Source organism: Camellia sinensis, unplaced genomic scaffold (genome assembly GCF_055761805.1).
Source record: "Camellia sinensis isolate YWXY unplaced genomic scaffold, ASM5576180v1 Unanchor3, whole genome shotgun sequence".
NCBI classification, from domain to species: domain Eukaryota; kingdom Viridiplantae; phylum Streptophyta; class Magnoliopsida; order Ericales; family Theaceae; genus Camellia; species Camellia sinensis.
The window spans coordinates 1,280,573-1,300,217 of NW_028129178.1; the positions used below are offsets into that span (position 1 = coordinate 1,280,573).

The 19,645-nt window shown below is 34.2% G+C and overlaps 2 protein-coding genes across 5 annotated transcripts in view; both read right to left on the reverse strand.

The window, feature by feature from the left end:
- Positions 1–2,710: 2,710 nt before the first annotated feature.
- The window catches only part of LOC145816190 (uncharacterized), a 30,532-nt gene continuing 13,597 nt past the window's right edge, over positions 2,711–19,645 (reverse strand). For 2 of the 3 annotated variants that reach the window (XM_082912487.1, XM_082912486.1), the window contains 3 exons: positions 8,889–9,138; positions 8,514–8,577; positions 2,711–3,547 (listed from right to left, as the gene is read on the reverse strand). In XM_082912487.1, the coding sequence (XP_082768613.1) occupies positions 2,970–3,547; positions 8,514–8,577; positions 8,889–9,138 (892 nt within the window). In that variant the 3' untranslated portion in view covers positions 2,711–2,969. The remainder of the gene's footprint in view (positions 3,548–8,513; positions 8,578–8,888; positions 9,139–19,645) is intronic. The other variant, XM_082912488.1, reaches the window with a different exon arrangement.
- Positions 14,677–19,378, reverse strand: LOC145816191 (uncharacterized). Of its 2 annotated transcripts, XM_082912490.1 has the most exons (5): positions 18,984–19,378; positions 16,550–17,539; positions 15,627–16,439; positions 15,411–15,529; positions 14,677–15,319 (listed from the first exon to the last, which is right to left on the reverse strand). In XM_082912490.1, exons 2-3 carry the CDS (start codon positions 17,514–17,516, stop codon positions 15,856–15,858), a joined length of 1,551 nt encoding a protein of 516 aa, XP_082768616.1. In that variant the 5' UTR covers positions 17,517–17,539; positions 18,984–19,378; the 3' UTR covers positions 14,677–15,319; positions 15,411–15,529; positions 15,627–15,855. The 2 variants fall into 2 exon arrangements, with proteins under 2 accessions (XP_082768616.1, XP_082768615.1); XM_082912489.1 differs by lacking the exon at positions 18,984–19,378 and having other exon boundaries at positions 16,550–18,244.

Consider the following 19,645-nt stretch of genomic DNA (forward strand, 5'->3'; position numbering starts at 1 on the left):
TATCTTACAACAAATATTATTTTCATGCTCATGATCAACAAGTTCTGAACAACATTTGTGCATGTCCAACAAGTTGGTATCTATTCGGCATGAACTGGCAAGTCGATGGGCCAATGGCGACGTCGAATACGAAATATTGCCGAATAATGGTGCTAAGTAAAGATGCCAAGAAGAACTAGGATGTATTTAATAGCCAACAAGACTCACCGAGAAAGTGCAACGTTGAGGCGAGAATGCTGTGCCGTACTTGGTCTGCAAGTGTGTATCGGCATAATTTGAATTGTGATAATAAGAGGCTCGCGTGCATTTTTAGTCCTTTTTGCTTGTGTATTTGTTTTTGTTGGGTGTAGCAGGCAAAAAGTAAGATTCAAAAAACAAGTGCACTAACCTCAATTCAAATTGAATCAGAATGAAAATAAGAGACCCAGCCGTGGGCCGTATTACGTGAAGTTGATTATCATTTTGTAGAAAATGCACTAACCCCCAGCCGTGGGCCGTATTACGTGAAGTTGATTATCATTTTGTAGAAAATGCACTAACCCCAATTCAACGAGTACAAGTTTACTTACAATAAACTGTTCGTTGTGTTCTTCGTTGATCTCGTTCAGTCATTTCCACATACGGCACCAATTGTGAGACCATGAAATATCCTCTCACATGGATTGTTGGTGAGATTCAACGAAGATAGTTCCTAGAACCTGCAAGAGATAAATATGGTTGATGCCACCCAACCGGGGTTTCCGGCCGGGGACACTCCGATGATGAAGTTAGAATCCATGAATTAAAAGTATAGATAGTAAAGAATGTTGCCCGTGGAGTGCAGAGAAAAGATCATACCTCCTCTTCTGGGATGCCCCTCCTTTATATAGATGAGGGTTGTGATATTTGTTTGGGCTAGGCCCATTGTAGGTCTCTATTGGCTTAGCCTCAATAAGCTGATATATATATTTTTCTAGCTCCCACAGTAAATATTTTTAAAATTTTAAGATTTTTTTTTACTTTTTTAGATGCACTGAACTTATATGTATCTAAAAAGTAAAATATTTGTGAAAAAATATTTCAAAAAATTAATAAATACACAAAAATACAAAAAATATATTCAGTGTGTTTGGTTTGAGTTTTCTGGATTAAGTTTTTTAAAAATTGAGTTTTTTGGTTTTCTTGTTTTTTTTGTTTTTAGTGAATATTTTACAAATTTTAACCATTTTTTTTTACTTTTTTAGATGCACCTTACTTAGATGTATCTAAAAAGTAAAAAAAAATTGTGAAAAAATATTTAAAAAATTAATAAATACATAAAAGTACAAAAAATATACTAAATTCTTGTATTTTTTTGTATTTTTGGTATTTAGTGAATTTTTAAAAGATTTTTTTTACAATTTTTTTACTTTTTAGGTGTATTTATGTTAGGTGTGTCTAAAAAGTAAAAAAATTGCCTAAAATATTAAAAAAATTCAGTAAAAACAAAAAAACACGAAAAATAAGAAAGAAAAATTTTTTGAAAAGTGTTTTTTGAAAAATGGGAACAAGCAAGCTCATTGAGTTTTTTTTTTTTGTATTTTTTTTAATTTTTTATATTTAGTAAATTTTTAAAAAAAAAATTCACAAAAATTATACTTTTTAAATATATTTATATTAGATGTGTCTAAAAATAAAAATAAAAATTGCGTAAAATATTTTTAAAAAATTCAATAAAAACAAAAAAATATGAGAAGCAAAAAAGTAAAATTTTTTGAAAAGTGTTATTAGAAAAATTCAAACCAAGCGAAGTGTTGTTAGCTGCAGAATTTCAACAAGATTGAAGGAGAGACTGCAAAATAATCGTGCTTTAAATATATTGACGTACATCAATGTCCAACAGGGCAATACACCTTTTAATTGGGATAAGATGTTCCTTAATGTAGTTAACATGTTCCTTAATTTCGTTTGAAGCATTTGCATATTCAGCTTCGTACTAGGACTTGTTGCTTCACATCATCCAGGCATGAACAAGAGGCAAATTCCAGTTTCCATCTCTCTGAATAAATGGCTGCCATACTCAAAATTTCAATACTAACTAATTCATGTAAACTTCACAGAGCTTCACTTCACTCACCTCATTGCTTCGCTTTATTGTATGCATAAACTTTTCATCTTTTACATGCACAACCATAACAATACAGATTAATCAGAAATTCTTAGATGGATTCCTCTTCTTCTTCTTGTATATATTTTCTTTTCCTTTTACTTTCTTTGCAGAGTTTTGAACAACCATCGCATGCATGCTTTGACAGATATGGTATGGCTCATGGGGCTGTCCAATTTATTTCAAAAAACTTCGAAAACCTCTAGAGGTGCTCCGTAATATTCAAAAATATATGGGGTGTTCTTGTAATTGTAAGAAACATCATGGGTTGCTCTGTTATTTCACCTAAAAGTTATTATATCATTGATAAAAAAACACACCAATATCAATGCTACGGAGCCAGAAAAAGTGGTCAAAAAAATTAGCAAAAAATAAAGCCCGTAAAACAAATTCATCATGAACATGAAATTTTAACCTACACCGTACATACTATTTTTTTTTATCACTTTCCATCTTCCTAGTTTTTTGTCCAAAGCCATAAAGCATTCCACAATTTTATTTTATTTTTTTGAAACAAACATTCCACAATTGATAAACAAGAGCACCGGCAGCCAAAAAAAAAAAAAAAAAAAAACAAAAGATTAATTAAAAGTGTCAAGAGTCAAAAGGTGTTAGACTAATAGAATGACTAGCAAATCGCTTATAAAGATACATCTTCACAAGGCCATCTGATCTAAAGATCACCTACTATCTAGCCTCAGTAGAAATATAACAAAGGATTTTCATGTAGTTTGTTACAAAAACAATCCCCTACTGAAGATTATGATCACATTGAGGCCATTACCTCCTACTCTGATGGGGGTGCTGATGAGATGGAAAATTAGGGTTGAAATCATTCCTATTGTCATCGTCTCTTATTTTCAAAACTTGCAGAGCCATAATTTTGTTGTGAAAATAGTCTATATTGGGACAAACATGGTACAGAACTGTGTGAACCAGGAGTTAAAGAACCTTCATAGACTAAAGGGCTCCTACCTCCATCTGACATGGTCCTTCCAAAACTGGGGCTTATTGGTACGGAAATATTACCTTGTGCACTCTGGGAAGTGTAGCCAGACAGTGTGGGGCTAAATCCTGGGTCAATGCCGGGAGGCCCTTCATTTCTGATATCCCTAGACCACCTTTGCCTGTGATACATGCCTCTGCTAATCGGCTCCAATGAAAAGTTAGATCTGCAGTGTGATTGATTCTTGGCTAAATCGGAACTTGAAGGCCCAGCTGTTGTCCATCGTCTTTCATCTGCATTTTCAGGTATTGGTGCATTTATTCCCGGAAACTCGGCACTCATTTTCCTAGGCAGGTCGGGATAGACCTTCTCAAGGATTTTCCCAATTTCCCCATCATCTTCCTTTTCTTCCTTATTTCCCTCATCAGTAAATATTGTAATCCCTGAAGGCTGCTCCTGTTCCTCAACTTCTGGATCTAAAAAAATTCCAACAAAAATGATAGGAGAGCCAAATGGAATTACAATTTTAAGTGAAGTTGCCAAAAACATGAACAGAATAAATATAGGAGGGGCAAGCAATGAAAAGAAAAGAAAAAAAAAGTTTTCAGGATTTTAAGGAATCTTCTTAGCCAGTCTGAAATTGGGAAACAAAAACAACACACTGGGTTGGGCATACCTCAACAGAGTATCTAATGCCCAACTCTGCTCCCAAGTAACTTGAAAAAAGGGGGGGTCACTAATATGGCCGAAAATGTTTAGGGAAATTTGGTCAAAGTTCCCTCATAATAAAACTTTAATGCATTAAAGATAAGCACAAAAAAATTTCCTTGAAAAGTTCAACACACGTCACTATTACCAAAATATCCTTAAGCTTCGTTTGGCATTAGCTAATATAACCAACTTTTTTGTGTTGGGACTTTTTTAGCCTATTTTGGTTTGGATTTTTTGGCCTTTTTGACTTTTGAGAGAAAAAGTGTAATGATTATGGGTTAGATGTGATATTTTATCTTATTATTAGCCTATTTTGTCATTTTGTGCTTTTTTTAGCCCCAAAATGATAGCCAAACCAGGGGTTAATGACTAATTTAATATTTTAAACTTTAAAATGATATAACTTTTGATCTAGATGTCGCTTTTTAATAAAATTAATAGTTTTAGAATTCTCTCATCAAAATCTATCAAACAAGATCCAAATTGACTATGAAATTCTAGAAAAAAATAAAAAAATTACCGTCGAAATTGACGTAAACAGTAAAATTTTACTATTATTTACAATAAAATTTTACTCTAATTCACAATAAAATTTTACTATCAATCAATTAGGAATCATATCTTCACTACGAGTTCACAAACAAATCACACAAGGACACACCCTACCAAAGTAAAATTTTAGTATAAAAAAAAAAGTATATCTTATAATGAGAAACCACAAGCAGCGGAGATGAAATTTTACTTTCATATTTACAAAAACCATTAATCTTGATTGTGTGTCATTTAAGCCAAGTCACTTGGTAGTAAGCTAGTGGTCCTTTGTATACACAGGATCATTCATGCAAACATCCATCGTTACAAGCTCCATCCCTTTAAACCCTCGTGTCCATGCTAGGGGCACATAATCAATCAAAATACCATAACCAGCTTGTGGTTAGCCCAGAACAGTCACTCACATGGTCACGTGCACAAGTCGAGTCTAATGCTATTCTAACGCCTACTGGCCCAAGTAACCTAAAAAAAGTGTATCTACTATCATGAAAAAAAATGCTTTAGCTAAGTTCACCCATGCAAACTTCTAACGTGTATAAAGCATGATTCCATACATCACGCAAAATTAATTGAGATATATACATTAAGTTGAAATGTCAGCATCCTACCCTTTTTTTTTATTTATGATAATAAGCTAGTACATTACCTTTACTTACCACTTTAATAATTTTCGTTGATACTAAATGATGGATTACATTCTCCTAGAGTTTGACATTCTAAACTGAGTGATTTTAACATACTATTAAAGTGGCTTTCCTATGCTTTCCGTTCGGCAATAGGCTTTTAGCCAAAAGGGCACAAAAAAAGTCAAAATGTTTTCAACTCGTACAAAAAGTCAAAGATTCCTTCCCTTTCACTCTACTTTTAGCATATTTTTTCATAAAAAGCCAAAAAATTCTTCCCAAATATATTAATCCTTTTCAACTCATTTTAGCAAAAAAGCAAAAAAACCACTAAAATAGCCACTTTTCCAAAAGTCTGTTAGGACTAATTTTGGATGACCAAAACAACCAACCTCAATCTAACCACAGGAAGTGGAAACTAGAGCAAGGTTTAAAGATTTCCAGACAGCCCTCATTCGGGAACATATGACCCCATACTTAGAATGAGAGCAAAAAGAAGACGCTACAAATGCTAGAAAAAGAAAACAACTCCAAAACCAAAATTAAGTGCAAGGCTAAATTAATTCACTTGTGTGCCTAAGAAGCACATATACGGATACAAGATACAGATATGGATATGGATATGGCTACGGCTACGGCTACGGCTACGGCAATACGCCAAAACCTAAAAAAGTAAAATACAGATACAGTTAGGATACGTTCGTAAAAAAAAATATTATTATTAAAAATAATTATTAGTGAGGTACACATAAGCTTAAGAATGTTGAAAAATCACACTATAATTTTCTAATGAAAATACTCATCTTTAAGAATTAGGTATTGTCAATAGATTTTATAAATTATAATATCAAGTCTATTATGTTTATATTATACTAACAGAACAATCAACAACTTGTCCACGTGCTTTTTCCTTCTACACTAATAAAAAATACTGTATGCAAGTTTACTTATTTATTTATTGATATTTAATTTTACTATTGTTATATTATTTTGTTAATTTTTACTTTCTATAGGATAAGCTAATTTGACAAATTCTATTATATTAACTCACTATGTTCTTATCAAAGAACTAAGCAAAGTATTGAACAATTTTCATGTGTTAATCCTCAAAATTATATTATATTATAATGCTATACAAGAAATGCTACAATTCTAATTTTGTCAAAGAAGTAATACGTGACTTGAAGTATCCGATACTTCAAAATTAATGAAAAATTAATTAAGAAGTATGTAATACTTTTAACAAGTATCCAATACGTCCGCAAGTATCCAAAGAGTATCGGTATCTGATACAGATGTGTCCCTCTTTTAGAAGTATATGTGCTTCATACGTATGTGCACTCCAAAAATCCAATTAACACAACTACAAATAAAAAGAGGGTAAATTCCACAAATACACCCTTGAAGTTTGTCAAAAATACAGATTCCCCCCTCACATTCTAAAAAATTACAAATACCTCTTTGTTAGATTTTTTCTTGCAACTGACCTAACAGAAAAAAAGAAAAAATATATGTATTTATACCCAAATACACTCTAATACTAAAATAAAATTATCATACTACTCTTATTTTCATCCACTCACCACCAAATCCCCCTCTCTACACCACCACAATATTCTCTAACCCTTCTCGATGATGCACCAAACGCTTGTAGACAATAATGATGGTGGTGCTGACCAAGACTGGGGGGGGGGGGGGGGGGGGGGGGGAAATGGTGTTACTAGAGGAAATGATAAATAAGGAAGGTGAGATGAATAAAATAAAATAAAAAGAAAAAAGAAATAAAGTGTTTTAACTCCATAAAAGTTAGGGAAATTCTATACCATATGCACCCCTATGTTGTGACCCAAGAGCTTTTTAGTTAAATCTTATGTGATGTTTGGTTATAACTTAATTTTTTTTAATAGTTATGACTCTCATAGGATTGAGTTATGACATTTGTTGTAATCAATCCACAAATGTCAGAACTTGCATACGGTACACACCTTTTTGAGGGTGTGTACCATAGCATTTCCCTAATGCTGTGTTTGGTTGAGGGATTTGAGGAGGGATTTGGAAAGAGAAATGAAAAAAGTGGGTGAAATGTGAACAAAATATATCTATATTCCACCTAGTTTCATACACCTTTTCCCTTTTCCTTTCCAAATCTCTCCCCAAATCCCCCAACCAAACACAGCGTAAAAGTAATATAGGAGGGGGCCATACACTATTAGTTTGACTTAACAGTTGATTAAAGAAAGAGGCCATTGTTATGTGATTGAAAACCTCAACGGGCAAGATGTAATTTCTTAGACGTGAGGTGAATACTCGTATTTTTAATAAATCTCAGGGGGTATATGGTTTAATGGTTAAAACTTGGCCTAATAACCTTGAGGTTATGGGTTCAAGTCTTGGGCCACCACTTTACGCTTTATGCCAAAAAGGTTAGGTGTGTACTGAATCTTTCCCCTCCCAAACACACATTAATGTGTACTTCTTGGGCGTTGTTTTTTTTATCCTAAAAACAAAAAATACTGAAAGCTAGGAAGCACGGATACAGATACGGGATACGGATACGATACAATACGATCCGGATACGGGTACGGCGGGGATACGTTTGTAAAAAATATTATTTTAACAATTTTTAGTGATGCAGTATGCATAAAAATAAAACCTAAGGCAAAAGACAACTTGATAAAGAAGAATGATTCCTATAAAACTAAGAGTCTTCAAGGTCAATAGCTTCAACTTGTTCCCCTTCATCAGTGAATATCACAAGACCTTAGCTAAAGCCAAAAAACCATTCTTAAATAAAAATTTCGACAAATATACTTTTTTAAATCATCAATGATAGCCTAGGAAGCACGGATACGGATATGGTGATATGGAGATGTGGATATAGCGATATGTCAAAATTTGAAAAAGTATGATACAGGTACAACGGGAATACATTCGTAAAAAAAAAAAAAAAAAAAAAAATTATAATTTTAATAATGTAATACGCATGAAAATAAAACTTAAAGTAAATTAATAAATAAAGAGAGGGATTCCTATTAACCTAAAAGTGCTCAAACATTCATAAAACATCCAAAACTAAAAGCAAAAGCAAATGCAAATGCAAATGCAAATTAAACATCATCCTTACATGCCAACACCAAAAAAAGAATGAGAGCAGAGAGAAGAAACGTGAGAGAGTACGAAAGCGAGAGAGAAGTGAGAGAGACAACAGGGATACATCAATTTGGCAAATTCTATTACTTTAACTCTCACCATATTCCTCTTATCAAAGAACTAAACAAAATATTATAAGTATTATGTAATTTCGAGCATTCGGTACTTCAAAATTAAGTATTCGATACTTCAAAATTAATAAAAAATTAATTAAGAAGTATCCAATACTTTTAAGAAGTATCTGATACGTATCCGCGAATATCCGAGGAGTATCGGTATCCGATAAGTATCCAATATGGATACGTCACCCTTTTTGAAGTATCCGTGCTTCATAGGCCGCAAGGTAGATATGTAAGAAGACATGTAGTTGGTTACCAAGAGTTTAAGTAAATAAAAAAAAGTTTACCTAGATATCCTGGTGGATATCCCATTTGTCGCATTCTGTTAAGCCAAGGAGGTGGATCAAGCTCCTGTACACGTGCAGAAGAAGGTTTTTTTTTTTTTTTAATGCAAAAAAATCCTATAATAAAGTTAATAGTAAGTCAAAAAAGTTAACAAGCAATCTGAAGCTAGAAAATAAAATGAAGCATTTCAAATTCCCTAAAGTTAAAAGAAAATAAGTGTTCTGAAAGAGTTAAATGCAATCATACAGATTCCTGCAATAAACTTCAACATGAAACAGAAAAACAGGTAACATAAATCACTCAGCAAATAAAAGTTCACATAAACACTAACAGAAAAAGTAGCAAGCCTTTGCATGCAAAAGAATGATCCATATTACCCCAAGACCAAGAAGTTTCCGTGTTTCAGCATCAAGGACACCTGGCCTTAAACCATCATACTTTCCCTCAGCAGAATTTTGGTAGTATCGAGTTGGATTACAAGAACCAGCATTTTTATTACATCTTGACTTGTGCTGCTTGCGAGCATTATTAACAGCTACATTGTCACGAGGTTTTGGGCATTCCTTCAATGAGTGGTTGTAGGAACCACAATTGAAACACCGGGAAGCATCTACTACTTTCAAACCCCTACAACACAACAAATAATATGTAATTATATGCTAGGCAGTTGAACAAAACAAGTGCAATATATAGGCAGAAGGGATTCTTGGTACCAAAAAAAAAAAGACTAAAAAGCATTCTATAAATCACACCACCACTAGAGGATGGAGAATCGTAAGAACCAATGGGGTAGAAAATCATTGGTTGGCTTTCTTTTGAGGCAAACATGTCCATAAGAGGCATGAAATGTGTCAACAATGGCCAATTACTCTACATATGTTTCAGGTGATCAGCTTAAGAATTTTATCGCAACAAAGCATTCAAATTTCAATCCTTAGGAGGACAAACTAAAGTTTTGATACACTAAAATCATTTTTTCCATGGACAGCAACAAGGAAATTATCTTAGTTAGACTTTGATCCGTTCATATTTGAAACTAACCAACCATGATATATGGATGATTCAAAATCTGCCAGCTGTTTTGGGTCTTTTGGCGTCATGGGATATGCATCCAACACAACTATTGACAACCACATGCCAACAATCATGAATACTATGTTACCGACAAAGTGGATCGTTCAGTATGTGAAATGGGAGCCACATTCTCAAAAATGTGGTACAATAGGAATAGACTTGTTTATATTACAATAATAGAATACTTGTAAAGCTTCTTCTTTTTTTTTTTAACAATTAGACATCTGATAAAATGTTGGTTTTCTTAATCAAATTAATCATATTACAACACATTTTTGTGAGCATTATGACCAATTTTTTACGTTGTCACATCAAAACTCTACTCTCCTTAGATTTAATTTATCATATTTGATTTGTCTTCCTCCTAAGGGAACTTTTAAGGTTTAAATTGGAAAATATTTTTGGGATTGGTTTGGACTGCTCAATTCACTGTTTCGGAATAAAAGTGTACCTCATTTTGGAACGTGCTATTGAAACAAAAATAGTGTTTTCTGGTAAATTTGCATGAATACAAAAAGTAGTTATTAACCAAAAGTTCCAAACGAAACTTTCTAATATCTTGTTAGAAGACTATTTCTAAGAGACAGAAGCACGCATGTATTACATTAAAACAAATAAAACTTCATTTATGCTCGGGTAAAAATATTTGTGTACTTCAACAACTTAGTTATATAAACAACACTGTTTAGGAAATCAAGTGCACCAACTGTCAACTTGAAGTGAATTTGTGGGTTGAGGTAAAATAACAAAATGAAAAAGTTCTGTTATGCAGTAAGGATCAATCATTGACTCACGGTGTACCAAGGGAAAGAGAAAAGCAGAAAGGCTGAAAAGGCAGGCACGCAATTGCTACGGTACCAGATAAGGTAAGCAAGCAGTTCAAATCACTTTCTTACTGTAGAGCCAGAATAACCCCCAGCATGCATTAAAAAAATGTACTGCATTAATAAGCATAAGAAATACCACAACTCATAGTTCTTGTACAAAAAAATATGCCTGCCTTCTAGCAGCATTTCTGTTATGTACACAAACACAAGTTTCATGTCTTGGAAATATGTATGGGTAAGACGATAGGGATGGAAGTCACTTTGATCTAACTAGAACCTGGACGAGAAGTTGGCTGGTTCAATTTTCAGTCACATCTAGTTCAGTCATGAATTGGAAAAAAGGAAGAATATTTTTCTTCCAGGTCAACAAGTCAGAACAAACCCAACCAGAGAATAGACCTATATTGATATATATTATTTTGCAAGTAAAACAAATTATATTAAAAAGCATCAAAAGGGGATGATGCCGATTTACAAAAATGTTACATCACAATAACCTAAGAAGGTTTATAAAAAAAAGTCTTATACACTCGAAAGACAAAAAGGCCTAAAGATTCTCACAAGTCCAAATAATCCAAGCCTACAAAATTGCGCAAATGATACAAGTCTACAATTAAAAAGGGTGAGAAGGTGTATAACTTTCCTAACTTAGGTATATGTATTCATCTCTATGTGTCATGGCCACATCGTCTCCATTTATTAGTTGGCACCACGTGTCAATAGTGCATTTCTACATGCTCCCCTTTGGATCAAGCAACCATTTAACTCTTCTGCATGATCTATACAAATGATCTTCGGCACCCCACTCATACTTGGTCTCAGAAATGCTACCAAATTAACCTACGTCACAAGCAGGGACTAAGATCTTCACTCAAGATCACTCGAAAATTTGTGGCTTGGAAGTTAGAGTCGAGATGGTCAAGGTCACTCCACCTTGACCAGTCCTAGAGAGAAGGGTTTTGACAAAGATTTGTGATATCTTAAAGATTGTACAATACCTACCTCTGAAACATTATGATATGATCCCCAAGGCCTATCATACCTACCCACTACAACCTCATGATAGAAACTTAAGGTCTGAGTCTCTGACCATATGCAAAATGGGTAGTTGGAAACTTTTAAATTGCCAAACCAAGGGAGTTGAACCACCTGTCCATAGTTGAATTGGTCCCATGACCCTCCTATAAGAGGGAACCCTCCTCATGCATGCAAAACAAGAAGCCAATCCTACCTCCTTCGGCAAGCTTACAAGTACTCTCTACCCTCCTAGAACTGCCTTCGCTCTTTTCTCCCCTACCTCTAGTGGTTCTTTGCCAACCAAGTGTCCATCATTTTCCCAGATCCTCCTTCTGGCCACCTCAAGCTCATATCTTCCATACCTAGAAGTCCAACTATACAAGTTGGCCAAAATGCAACTTTCAAGCCTAACAGAGGCTTGTCAACACCTTCTAAAGTTCTCCTGTTATGTTCCCTCTAAAAAATCCACATCAAACATGACAGAGATAAGAGCCAAGCCTTCTTCCTAAGCCTCCCCAACCAATCTCCCCACCATCCGAACACAACTCTAACCACACATCTCTATGAAACACTCAATCCACCCCAAACAGTAATAAGACCAACCCATACAATCAATAGCTACGTTAACTTACAGTGAATAAACAACTGACAAACAGAAGCTGATTCACCATCACCTTTATTAAGACAATACCAATTAACAAAGATTTGATGCCTCATAGATAAGTTGTCACTTGTAAGAGTCTTCTCATGGGTGTTGTGTTCCACACATAAAAAATAATCTTGACCAACAATCCAAATTCCTCCCCTAGGAAATTCACTCTTCCAATCTCCATAAAAAGATTTCAATCAAAACACCCTCACCAAGATATAGTCTGCCATAATGAATTATGCCTTAAACAACTCTACACCCATAAAGCAAATTGAGGAGATTAGTCAACTGTTCCAACTCCCAATCTTGCAAGTTCCTTTTCAACCTAATGTCCCAAAAAACACTCTGACCCATCCCTCAAACAAAATCACCGACAAAGTATCTTTATATGAAGCAAGAAAAATAGAAGGGAAGGCTTTCTTTCTCTAAAGCATCATCTCAACACACGCCGCACCCTGATGCTGAAAATTTTTCACATTTGACAAATACCCTTCCTTAAACTTTTCTTATGAAGCATCATCACCACCAATTAAAAACTCAAACCAAACTATCTTCATCTACTTGTGATAATAGCACACTTACAATTTTTAAAGATGATCAAGGGAAGAACTCTGATGCAATGATTCATGATGGATTAAATAGTATTTTTCATATAGAATAAAGTTTAACTTAAAAACTGATTTATTTTTTCATATTGAATTAGTTTCAGTTTTTCAATATTTTTAATTGTTTGTAGCTATGACATTCATATTCATGGCAAATAAAATAAATATACATTTTTTGTTGTATTCTTGTCATGTCGTTATCTTAAATTTTTGAAAATTATCATGTCCTATGTCCGATGTTGATGTCGATGTCGATGTCTGTGTACATGTCCTATGTCAATGTCAATGTCAATGTCTGTGTACATGTTTGTGCTTCTTAGGCACTGATAATGGTACATTGTACAAAGGCATCCATTAGGTAGGCAGGCTTCACCAAGCACTCTAAATAAGAGTGAGCCCTATATATTATTAGCTATAGCCTAAGAAGCACGAACACGAACATGCGACACGACACGGATACGACATGGACATGTCGACCTTAGTTGCACGAAGCGGGAGCGGGGGCAAGAGCGGGAGCGAGGAAGTATGAGCCGATAGAAGTTTCTTAGGTTGAGAGCGCCTCGGGAAACGGTAATATATATATATTTTAATACACATTAGAATTTTTTTATAAATATTTTTATTTTAATACACACTACATATTTTATTTATTTATTATATTTTTTAAATAATGAGTTATTGTTAATTTATTTATTTTTTATTTTTAATTGATATATATATTATAAATAAAAAAATATAACCAATAAGGAATAATAAAATATGTTTAAATAATAATAAATAAAAATTGGATGATTTATTTTATAGATTTTATTAAATTTTTTTTTTTAATTACATATGATTTAATTATATTTATTATTATATAACAAATTATATTATTTATTATATGTTAAAAACGGGAGGGGGACACAAATCGACGAGAGAGGGACACAAATCGACAAGAGAGAGAGACAGAGAGAAGAAGAAGAAGAAGAAGAAAAAGACGACGAAGAAGAAGACGAGGAGGAGATGATGAAGAAGAGAAGAGGATATCGAGAGAGATGAAGACAGAGAGTGCAAAGGAGATTGCGAGCAGATCAAAGGCGATGTAACTAGGAATGGCAACGGAGCGGGGCCGGGCCGGGGATCACCCTCCCCGTCCCTGATCCCCAATGGTCAAATTTCCCCCGGCCCCAGCCCCGATGGGGAATCTATCACTGCCCCCACCCCCGTCCCCAACGGGTATCGGGTTTCCCCGACCCCGAGCAATCCCAGGCTAAAAAAAAAAAAAATTCAGAAAATACAACAACATCATCATCCGAGACAGATCTGAAACAGATCTAAAAAAATATATATATATGAAACAGATCTGAAAAAAAAAAAATTTCAAAAAATACAACATCATCATCCGAGACAGATGAGATCTGAAACAGATCTAAAAAAAAAATGTGAGACAGATCTGAAAAAAAAAAAAAAAAAAGATCTGATCTGTGAGCGGCGGTGGTGGTCGGCGACATCGAGAAGGGAGGGAGTGGATAAGAGACGCTGTGTGGTGGCTGTGGATCTGAGAGAGAGAGAGAGAGAGAGAAGTCAGTGAGCTAGAGGGAGATGAGAGACGGAGACAGGGTAAAGAAGAGAGTGATGAGATCTGAGGTGAAATAAGGTAAAGTCAGTGCTTATCAAAAAAACAAAAAAAAAGGTAAAGTCAGTGGTTTGTAAAGTCAGTGGTCAGTGGTTTGTAAAGTCAGTGGTTTATATATATATATATATATATATATATGTATATAAGGGTAAAATCAGTGTTTTTAAAGGCTCAAGGCGCACTAAGGCGCCGAAGGTCTCTTGGAGCCTAGGCGCAAGGCGCAAGGCGAGGCGCGGGCTTTATTGAAGTAAGGCGCACAGTATTCGTAAAAAATAGAAAAATTAATATAGACTAATCATTCATAGTAGTAAGACAATTTTTTAAAAAATAAAAAGTAATCAAGATTCAAGACAATATAGAATAATTCTCAAAGCCATGAAAGTGCATATTACATAACATTCCAATTTTCAAAGATCAAATAATCCACATTCAATAAAATAAAAACATAAACACTAAACATCCAAAACATAAATATCCAACAAATATTAATATATGTCTTCACTTAACACTTAAAAACATCAATATCAAAAGCAAGGGTAGGTTAGGTCGGTGTCAGTCAATCATCCTCAACATCAATGGCAAGCAAACTATCATCTTCTTCTCCATCAGTTGATTTGTATCCCTCAACATCTTCCTCCTCTGTGTCATCTGAGCCCGCTTCCTCTTCATCTATTAATTGAAGTGGAGTCAATGTTGATGGTTTAGATATCCTCGGTTGTGCCTTTGAGCGTGAACTTGTTGCTCTACTTGCATGGCTACTTTCTTCTACTCCAGAAGCTCTAGCAACAGTAGCCCACGTCAAGCCATCATCATCATCAAACACAGGCTCATTATCTTCATCTGATTCTCCATCCATCCTCCCAAGCAACCACTCATTGCTTTCATCAATATTTTGCAAAGATATGGGATCAAGAGTGTTGCGCATGTCATACCTAAATCTCAATGTTCTATTGTATTTGACATACACTAAATCATTGAGACGTTGTTGTTCCAATCTATTTCTTTTCTTGCTATGAAGCTGCAAGTATTAAAAAGATATTAAATTCTATATAATGAGAAAAAAAAAATTTGAATTCAACAAAAAATTAGTTAGAATGTTAAATACTCACATGTTCGAATACACTCCAATTTCGTTCACAACCCGATGAACTACATGTTAGGCTAAAGACTTTTATAGCAAAAGTTTGCAAGTTTGGAGTATAAGAACCATATGATGCCCACCAATCAGCTGCGATAATCCACTAGTTAGAAATAATTGTTACCAAGTATTAAGTTTTATTAAAAGTATTACTCAAAATAAACTCTATGAGTCTATAATATATTACCTGGTGCTCTTGTATTTCTTTGCCTAATTGCAACAGCCTTGCCAAAAAGACTCTCAGCCTTCATATAAATACTCATCTCATTAGTGATCAAATCTTGAACAGTGACATCCGGGACCAACCTTTGCATGCATTCATAAAACCCATTCATCACTTCATGATCTCTTTGCACCTCTAACGCTTTTGGGTAAAAGAATTCTGGGTTAAGAAAATGCGCAGCTGCATGTAAAGGTCAATGCAATTGGACATCCCATCTTTTGTCAATGATTTCGAAGATTTCATTATACTTCTCTTCTTTATGATCAAATGAACTTGCAATGCATTCTTTTGCCCTATCCATTGCCTCATAAATGTATCCCATGGGAGGTTTCTTCTCAGTATCAACCAATCTAAGCACTTTGACAAGAGGACCCGAGACCTTAAGGGCAAACACAACAGTATTCCAAAATGAAGGCATCAACAAAGTTTGTGCCATTCTTTTACCTTGTGGCTCCTTTGCCCATTTGCTTGAGGTCCAGTCTTCGGAGGTGACCATCTTTCTCAAATTGTTTTTTTGTTGATGCATCCTAGACAAAGTCAAAAAAGCGGTTGCAAATCTAGTTTTTGCAGGCTTGATCAAATTCTTCAAATTTGTATAGCGCCTCATCATGTTTAGCAACGTAGGCCGATTGTAAATGTAGCCATGTACTGCAATACCCCTTTCAAATGTCTTTTTCAGTCTAGGTATCTTGAAAATGTCTTCCAACATCAAGTCCAAACAATGAGCAGCACATGGTGTCCAATACAACTGTTCATACTTAGCTTCCAAAAACCTCCCTATAATGTAACAATAATGAAGAATTATTATTTTCAAGTTTTTAAATTTTAAATACAAAACAAATTATGAGTAAACAATTTTGATGTAAGGAATGAGGAAATATTCTTACCCGCCAACACATTAGCTGCAGCGCTATCAGTGATAACTTGCACGACATTCTCTTTTCCAACTTTCTCCACAAACTTGTCTAGCAATTCAAATAACTTTTGCCCATCCTTGGAATAGCTAGAAGCATCAACCGACTCAACAAACATAGTTCCTCTTGGACAATTAACTAAAAAATTAATCAATGTCCTTCCTCTCTTATCAGTCCAACCATCAGCCACTATGGAACACCCGTATTTTGCACAATCCTCTTTATGATACTTCATCAAATCTTCAGTATGTTTCACTTCTTTTTTGAGTTGGGTAACCCGCACTTCATGGTAAGTCGGTGGCTTCATACCAGGACCATATTGGCCAATGGCTTCAATCATTGGTCCAAAACTCTCATAATTTACTGCATTGAAAGGGATACCAGCATCATACATCCACCTTGCAAATCTTTGCAGTGCCCGAGCTCTCATTTCTTTTTTGTAAGGGTCATTTGCATCAATTTTTGTTTGTTTCCCTTTTGCTTGGTCTCTTCGATTTTTCACCACTGATTCAGGATTTGGTGTGAAGTAAACATCCATAGGCCCTTTTCTCTTTGGCATTTTTGATTTGGATTTGGATTTGGATGAACCTTGGCTACTACTTGTCAACTTGCAGTGTTGATTGACATTGATCTCAACAACATCATCATCTTCATCTTCATCTTCCATGTCCATGTCATCAAAATCAGGCAACATGTTCATTTCTTCTTTTTGTGTCTTTTTTTTGGACATGAACTCTCTAATCTCTTCTCTTACATGAGAAGGACACTTCGGGCAAACAGTAACATTCCTATAACCTCCCGCAAGGTGTTGTTTCACCCGATAAACACCTCCATTTGATACTTTACCACAAAAATTACACTCAAACTTGTTTAAATTATTCTCCTCCACCAAATGGGCATATTGCCACGCCGGATCTTTTCTATTACTTTCCGATGTCATTTTCTACTTAGTAATAGTACTCACTACACAACACAAAAAATAAATAACAGAAAAACAATTTCAGTATAATGAATGTAATGTATGTTATGTGATGAATTTATTAATGTATGTAATGTATGAATCAATTTTCTATTTTTTTAATTAATGATGAATTAATTAATTAATGTACATTACATTCCATTACATTCATTCCTATGTTACATTATTTTTTCAAGAAAAACTTTGATTTGACCAATTTATTAATTCATCACATTAATAAATTGATTAACTTATGAATCAATTTATCAATTAATTAATCAACCAATTTTCTATTTTTTTAATCACAACACATTAATCACAATAAATTGATTAATTGATAAATTGATTAATCTTTATTAATTAATTAAATTCTTATTAAATTCTTATTAATCACATTAATCACAACACATACAACACATTAAATTCTTATTAATCACAACACATTAATCTTTTCTAATTAATTAATCAATTTTCTATTTTTTTAATTAACTTATGAATCAATTTATAAATTAATTAATGTTATGATTCAATGTATGTACTGTAATGAATGTATGAATTAATTAACTCATGAATCAATTTTCTATTTTTTTAATTAATGATCAATTAATTAATTAATGAACATTACATTCCATTACATTAATTCCTATGTTACATTATTTTTTCAAGAAAAACTTTGACCAATTTATTAATTCATCACATTAATAAATTGATTAACTTATGAATCAATTTATCAATTAATTAATCAACCAATTTTCTATTTTTTTAATCACAACACATTAATCACAACACAATAAATTGATTAATTGATAAATTGATAAATTGATAAATTGATTAATCTTTATTAATCAATTAAATTCTTATTAATCACATTAATCACAACACATACAACACATTAAATTCTTATTAATTAATCACAACACATTAATCTTTTCTAATTAATTAATCAATTTTTTATTTTTTTAATTAACTTATGAATCAATTTATGAATTAATTAATGTTATGATTCAATGTATGTACTGTAATGAATGTATGAATTAATTAACTCATGAATCAATTTTCTTTTTTTTTTTAATTAATGATCAATTAATTAATTTCAGTATAATGATGAATCAATTTTAATATAATCATAATGAATGTAATGTAATGTATCTATTTTTTTATTTATGTATGTATGAATTAATTTATTTATTTATGTAATAATCATAATTTATTTATTTATTTATTTATTTATTTATTTATTTAATATAACTCAAATAATTGAAAAAAAAAAGAAAAGGAAAAAATAAAATAAAATAAAAAAGGGATCAGTGTCGAAGACGAAGGACTGAACCTGTCGAAGACGAAGAAGAAGGAGAAGCCGAAGGAGAAAGAAGAAAAGGGAAAAAAAAAAAAAAAAATATGAATGTCGAAGTCGAAGACCTGTCGAAGACGAAGAAGAAGGAGTCGAACCTGCTCAGCCGAAGTCGATCAGTGTCGCAGTCGAAGTCCAGCTCGTGTCGCAGTCGTAGCTCCAGCAGCTCGAAAGAGGGAGAGAGACGACTTCGATTAGGGTTAATCTGAGTCGTATTCGGCTGATATGGTACATGAGTTCTGATCCTCTGTGATTTTATGCCATTCGAAACCTTAATCTGAGTCGAATCTGAGTCGTTCGATCTGATCTACAGATTAAACTCTCAGTCGCGCCTAGGCGAGGGCCTTGCGCCTCTCTCGCCTGGCTCAAGGCGCGGCTAAGGCGCTCGCCTGGCTCAAGCCGCCTCGCCTGGCACCTGTACAGGCGCAGATGGTGCGCCTCGACTCGCCTTGCGCCTAGGCGTGCGCCTAGGCGCGACTTTGACAACACTGGGTAAAATTGTAATTTAATATCGGGGATAAATCGGGCCGGGGGTCGGGGACGGGGACGGGGACGGGCCGAGTACGGGGCTGGGACACTGATCCCCGTCCCCGGCCAGAATCTGTTCGGGGATTGATTTTTAAATACCATCCCTGTCCCGTCGGGGGTATTTTTCGGGAAAAACCCGCTCGATTCAAGGTCGGGTCCCCATCGGGCCGGTTTCAAATTGCCATCCTAGATGTAACGGAGATTGAAGGCAATGTAACAAATCGAAGCCATG

Coding starts and splice junctions, on each gene's coding strand:
- LOC145816191 (XM_082912490.1), bottom strand. CDS start 17,516: ATGACATCGGAAAGTAATAGAAAAGATCCGGCGTGGCAATATGCCCAT. Junction 16,440..16,549: donor TGCAGCTAATGTGTTGGCGG/GTAAGAATATTT, acceptor GTTACATTATAG/GGAGGTTTTTGGAAGCTAAG.